Genomic DNA, 5,403 nt, shown 5'->3' with positions numbered 1-5,403 from the left:
ATTTATTTATTTTGCAACTTTAAAACCACCCAGTGTAATTTGGGGTGAGATGTTCCCGTCTGTTGGTTGCATGACACCTTGATGAATTTCTAAATTTTAGTTATATATTTGTGTTCTTGTTTGTGATAACTTTTTTATCGCGTTTTGCCCCACGCTTCGGCAGATCTCATACGTGCGCTCACTCAAGAAAGGGAATTATGGCCGATAAGGTTGAAGCGAACGACACGCTGGCGTGCACCTACGCCGCCCTCATGCTTAGCGACGCGGGTCTGCCCATCACAGCGGAGGGCATTGAGGCCGCGTGTGTGGCTGCCGGTCTGAAGGTGCGCAACACCCTGCCCGTTATTTTTGCTCGCTTTCTCGAAAAGAAGCCGCTGGAGACTCTCTTTGCTGCTGCCGCTGCTACGGCACCTGCAGAGGGCGCCGCTGCTGCTCCTGCCGCTGGCAGTGCCGCCCCTGCTGCCGCAGCCGCCGGTGCTGCGCCAGCAAAGGACACAAAGGAGGAGGAGGAAGATGACGATATGGGCTTTGGCTTGTTTGACTAGGCGTGTGTCTACACCAAGCGTCGCTGTGTGAGTTCCACTGTGTGGAATCTATGCTCTTTTCTTTTTTTATTATTTGTATTCTTTATTTTTATTATATATAACCGACTGTTCGCTTTTTTTCCCCGTGCTTGTGTGTGTGGAATTTGTTTCTTCTTGCCGTAGTTGTGCATTTCTTTTCCTAAACGATATTTTTCTCACTCTCTTTCTTTCTTTTTCCCTCCCCCTCTTTTTCTGTGATTGCAGGTGCACCGTACAGATTTTTTCCCAACTCTTCCAATTGGGGACCGAAATATTTATCTCGACAAGCTTATATTGTGAATATTTTTATATTATCCCGTAAGGCACTGTGCTTGTGCGTGTGGAATCATTGCTCCGTGCACTTAACAGTATTCGTCTGCCGCACTAAGGTGAGGACGACGTATGCAGCATGTGAGGCACCTCGAGGAATGTATCAAGCGCTGTCAAGATGGCATGGATGAAATCGACGCTGTGGTGGATGAATTTGGAAAATGCATCGTGGACGACGAGAAGGTGCTGCACTTGTGGCAATCTATTGAGAGAAGCGAGGTTGAGTTGTTACATGCACTGGCAGTCTGTGATACATCTGTTCACAGCAGTTACTTTCGGGTCATGTACCTTCTTTCCCATGGGGACGAGGTATTGGCACAGATGCAACTTGCAAAAGAGCGACTTCTCAGGTGTTTTCGTTTTATAGCGGCAAAACGAGACAGAGGAGTGATGGCTGCGACAGCGCCTACGGATGGCATGGATGCGACCGGGTCAGCGGCTGTTGACTATCTTGTGAGGGAGGCAGCAACGATTCTCAGTGAGCTGAGAGACCGTGGTCAACACCTTGTTGACAACGCTGTGCTAATTCAAAAGAAATTAGTTTATTCTTTGCGAGGAGAAGGTGATGTCATGATGGAACTCCATCAACAAGACGAAGATCAATCGGGAGGAATGAAACTTGAATATCCGCTCCATATATTTCCATCATTTCCGGAGGACGCGGAAAAGGAGAAAAATGGAATTGCGGTTCTCTCAAAGTTGAAGGAGGATCATGGCATTGAATCGTGGACTCCATGGGAAGAATCGAACGCCATTTGGACCGACTTGCAGCTAATGAAAATGTCCCTTCGTAATGCTTTTTCCGCGGCTGCATGCAAACACTATTTTGTGGCTGCCTATGATTTTGCATTAGTGATGAAGCTGCTTGCCACAAAATGCTGCACCGTGGAGGAGTTGCTGATGACAGTTTTGTCGCTGGAATACCGCAGGGAAGGAGATTCTTCACTGTCGCACTTTATAAAGACCTCCGAACTGACTGAAAGGGCGACATCACCTTGGGCTGCCTCGATATTGTCTAAAATGCATCCTAATGTACTGTCCAAAGAGTTTTTTCTTGCACGTGGCAATCCGATGCCGCCATACTTCATTTCCCTCACATTTGTCTCGTTGGTGTGGAACACCGCTTTTTGTTTGTGGCAGAAGGGATGCGTGAAAGAGGCACATCAGTGGCTGTGTGAGATTGACTTGGAGCGTCTTTTTATCCTTGCGGGTGCAACGGAGAAGGGGACTGAAAAAGAAGGCGTTAATGGCGTGTGCGGTTTAATGACGCGGCATCGTTTCACGGAATACGGCGAAAGGATTTCATTGGAAACACACGTGGGCCGATCCGACCCTTTTGAATCAGCACACGTAGATGAGGGCGGCAAGTTAAAAGGGCCTCGGGGAGAGTATCAAGAGTCGGCACGTCTTTATCCGCTTCTGTGCCGCATTGTCTGTTTGCGCAATTTGTGTGCTGTGTTACTTCTTTGCACCACGCCGCAGGATGTCTTGTTTCTTCTTTTACACTTTCACAGTGCCCTTCAGTGGCAGGCGCAGTGTGTGTTGCCTCAAAGCGACTGTGTAAACTGGGAAGAGCGTGAATTCAAAAGAGGGCAGCCTCATACAGATGCCACGGCTGAGGTATTAACGGTGGCGATGCTTGTTGTTGAGTACTATCTTACCCAACGTGTGATTGTAACCGTGGAGTCGTCCGTATCGTCAGGGTCCCCCTCGCCCATGGAAGTTGAGATGGCAGTGCACCAGGTGTGCGATGAGCTAATCTGCTTTCTTAGTTCTGCGAAACTGTCAGGCGTGGAAGAATTGGAACAGCATGGATTTCCACCCGCTTGGCATGTTCGGTATGATGACGAAAGTAATGTAAGAAATGATGACTCCGACAGTTCCGTGGGACCTTCGTGGCTCACGGTGCAAGTTATTGGCATGACGCAAGCATTTGCCTCGGGATTTCGCAGCAGCAATTTTTATCGGCGCGCTTTTGCAGCCGGAGAAACAAACGCGATACATCGAGGGGCGGTAGGGGATGGGATGAAGCCAGTAGAGAAGCGTTCGACATGGTCAAGTTCTTTTGCAAATAGAATGCAGAATACGGCTCGATTCATTATGAAAAGTGTGGGTGGCTCATGGGAGGGGGGTGAAGATACCGAAGCCGCTAGAAAATCTTCTTTTTTGAGCAGCGAACTGCGTGCAATTCTTTTGTTACCACAATGTTTTGAGGTAAAGGAATATTTACGGGCGGAAAAAGGGCCAGGTGATCTTTGCTTTCCGTCCTTGCATGGGGTTGGGCTTCCGTTATTACCGGAAGAAGAGTTGGTTGATGGCTCCTGCAAGAGTTCGGAAGATTTGGAATGGCGGTTATTGGTTATTGCCTGCCGATATAGCAAATCCCAGTCATTAGTTTCATTGGTGCCGCATAGCAGCACTGATGACAGTGACGGACTTCTTGACATTGTTATCCCAGAGCTCAACAATTCTGCGAGGATGCTAATGAGTGAGCTCAAGGTCCATGCCGGGGACGAGTGGCTGCCTGTATGGAAACATGAGAGGAGCCTGAGTGCGGGTCGTGTCCGTACCTCTAAGCTTTTGGCAGCATTGGAGCGAGGGACGTTCATGTCCGTGGTGCGGGATAATCCGCGGCGTGACGGTGCAGATATTGGGCACCATGGGGAGAGGGCCGCACATCCTGAGAAGGAATTTTTGCATGACACCATTTTTACTAGGAACTCAATTCCACCAGCTGCCGATGTCATGAAAAACAATGAAAATGTCGCGGAGGAACACAAGGGCGAAGCGGAGGGGTCGGCTGCTCGGTTGTGGGATTCTCCAGTCTCAACGTATACACCGCCCATTCATTTTGATTTTTCAGCCTTTACTTCGGGTTCTGCAGAGGCACTGCAGGCAACACGGCAAATTGTGGATGATCTGCTACGCGGACAAGAGGCAGCAGAAAACGCCGCTGCTAATGGCGAAGAGATGACAGCTGAGAGTAATACCCACTGCATGAGTGTCCTCACACCCAATTCACGACAACTTCTTCACGAGGAGTTGCCGAGTATATGGCAGTTCATGCCCTGGAGACTTATTTACAGCAGTCGTCATCATGGATTTAGCTTCAACGCTATGCTGTCGTGCAGTCAACGAGAAGCCGATGCGTCACGGGAGCATGGAAGAATATCGCCTATGCTTCTTGTAATTGAACTTATGACAACAAACCGGAGGGCATCAACAAGTGACGAGGATGGGCCGACAAAACTTGTGATTGGTGCATGTTTATCAGAACCTTTACACACAGGGACGCGCCGGTTTTACGGTAACAGTGGGACATTTGTTTTTCAGTTACTACTATCATCAGCCGCCTCCCAATCGGCGTCACCACAATTACGTATATATCGAGCCACAGGAAGGAATCAACAGTTTATCAACACCATGTCACATAGTCTTGCAATTGGAGGCGGCGGTGGTTGCAGTATTTTCTTCAACGACACAATAACGCATGGTTCCACTGCAGCATGTGCCACGTTTGACGCCCCGCCACTTACACATTGGAGCACCTCGTCATCTTTTCTGTCGTGGTCCTCCGATGTTGCAGCAGAAGGAGCAACGAAGGACGATTCGACATTGAGCTACGCCTTTGATGTTTGCTCACTAGAGCTACTTGTGATTGGAGATTAAAGAAAACCCTAAGGAATATTTATTATATTTAAAGAAACTATATATGCAATTTTGCGTTGTTTTTTTTTGTTTTTTTTTTGAGAATTTTGTGTCTTTTTGCGTCTGCGGAATTTTGAACAGCCCGCATAATGAAGATTATATATTTCTATATATTTCTATATATCTGTTGATATGCCGATTTATTTTCTTGTTTCCGTGTGCGTGAGTGTGTATGAGCGGGTTTTAGTTGTAGAGTGCGCTGTTTGTTTGTTTGTTTTTTCAGCAAAAAAAAAAAAAAGCAGACGAGAGGAGACACTTATAATTCAATGACACGAAATGCAACTGGGTGGATACGCTGGAGACTACAAACTTGCAGAGAAGGGAGCAATAAAGTCGGTCGTTTTGTTTTTTATTATTAGTTGTTGTTCTGCCTGCTCTTGTGTCGGTGTTGCAAATTATGCAACGACCGCCTGCTTCACACGCATGTCTCTTTTTTTTTTTTTTTTTTTTTTTTTTCCACCACTTCTCCCGCTAGACACATAACACGCGTCAAGGCTTCTTTAGTAGGCGAGGGAGGGAGAGCTGGAGAACAACGGGGTGGTGGGGGAGAAGGCAGGAAGGAAACCAACGCAGCGCAAAGAAGGACCACAACAACAACAACAACAAAATCCTCCCAAAGAACGAAAGGGTGCATTTACATTCATAGAAATTCAGGCTAAAAGAAAAGAAAAGGAAGAAGAAAACTTTTGTGTAAGTCTGAAGAACGAACAAAAACAAAAACCAAAAAAAAAAAAAAAAGAAAGAAACGTAAAGCACCGACTGGACCCCTCTCTCAGCAACTAAAAAGGGAAAGAAAAAGGAA

At 47.1% G+C, this 5,403-nt stretch overlaps 2 protein-coding genes across 2 annotated transcripts, besides 7 other annotated features; both read left to right on the top strand.

Moving 5' to 3' along the window:
* Positions 1-1,323: a sequence feature (heterozygous, non-Esmeraldo-like haplotype).
* Tc00.1047053510267.20 (60S acidic ribosomal protein P2, putative) lies at positions 198-545 on the top strand (the record flags this gene model as incomplete). Its single annotated transcript, XM_799092.1, has 1 exon — positions 198-545. The coding sequence occupies one exon, from the start codon at positions 198-200 to the stop codon at positions 543-545; it is 348 nt and encodes a 115-aa protein (XP_804185.1).
* Positions 389-481: a microsatellite.
* Positions 607-646: a sequence feature (AT_rich).
* On the top strand, positions 966-4,562 carry Tc00.1047053510267.10 (hypothetical protein, conserved; the record flags this gene model as incomplete). Its single annotated transcript, XM_799091.1, has 1 exon — positions 966-4,562. The coding sequence occupies one exon, from the start codon at positions 966-968 to the stop codon at positions 4,560-4,562; it is 3,597 nt and encodes a 1,198-aa protein (XP_804184.1).
* Positions 1,324-1,522: a sequence feature (areas merged during assembly that could not be assigned to a particular haplotype. This can correspond to areas where the two haplotypes were merged or to regions with more than two copies in the genome that were merged during assembly.).
* Positions 1,523-5,403: a sequence feature (heterozygous, non-Esmeraldo-like haplotype).
* Positions 5,032-5,057: a microsatellite.
* Positions 5,311-5,347: a microsatellite.

The sequence above is a fragment of the Trypanosoma cruzi genome, genomic scaffold (assembly GCF_000209065.1).
Source record: "Trypanosoma cruzi strain CL Brener 1047053516697 genomic scaffold, whole genome shotgun sequence".
In the NCBI taxonomy this organism is placed as follows: Eukaryota; Euglenozoa; class Kinetoplastea; order Trypanosomatida; family Trypanosomatidae; genus Trypanosoma; species Trypanosoma cruzi.
Note: the sequence above shows the minus strand (reverse complement) of the source record. Positions and strands in the feature narration are given on the sequence as shown.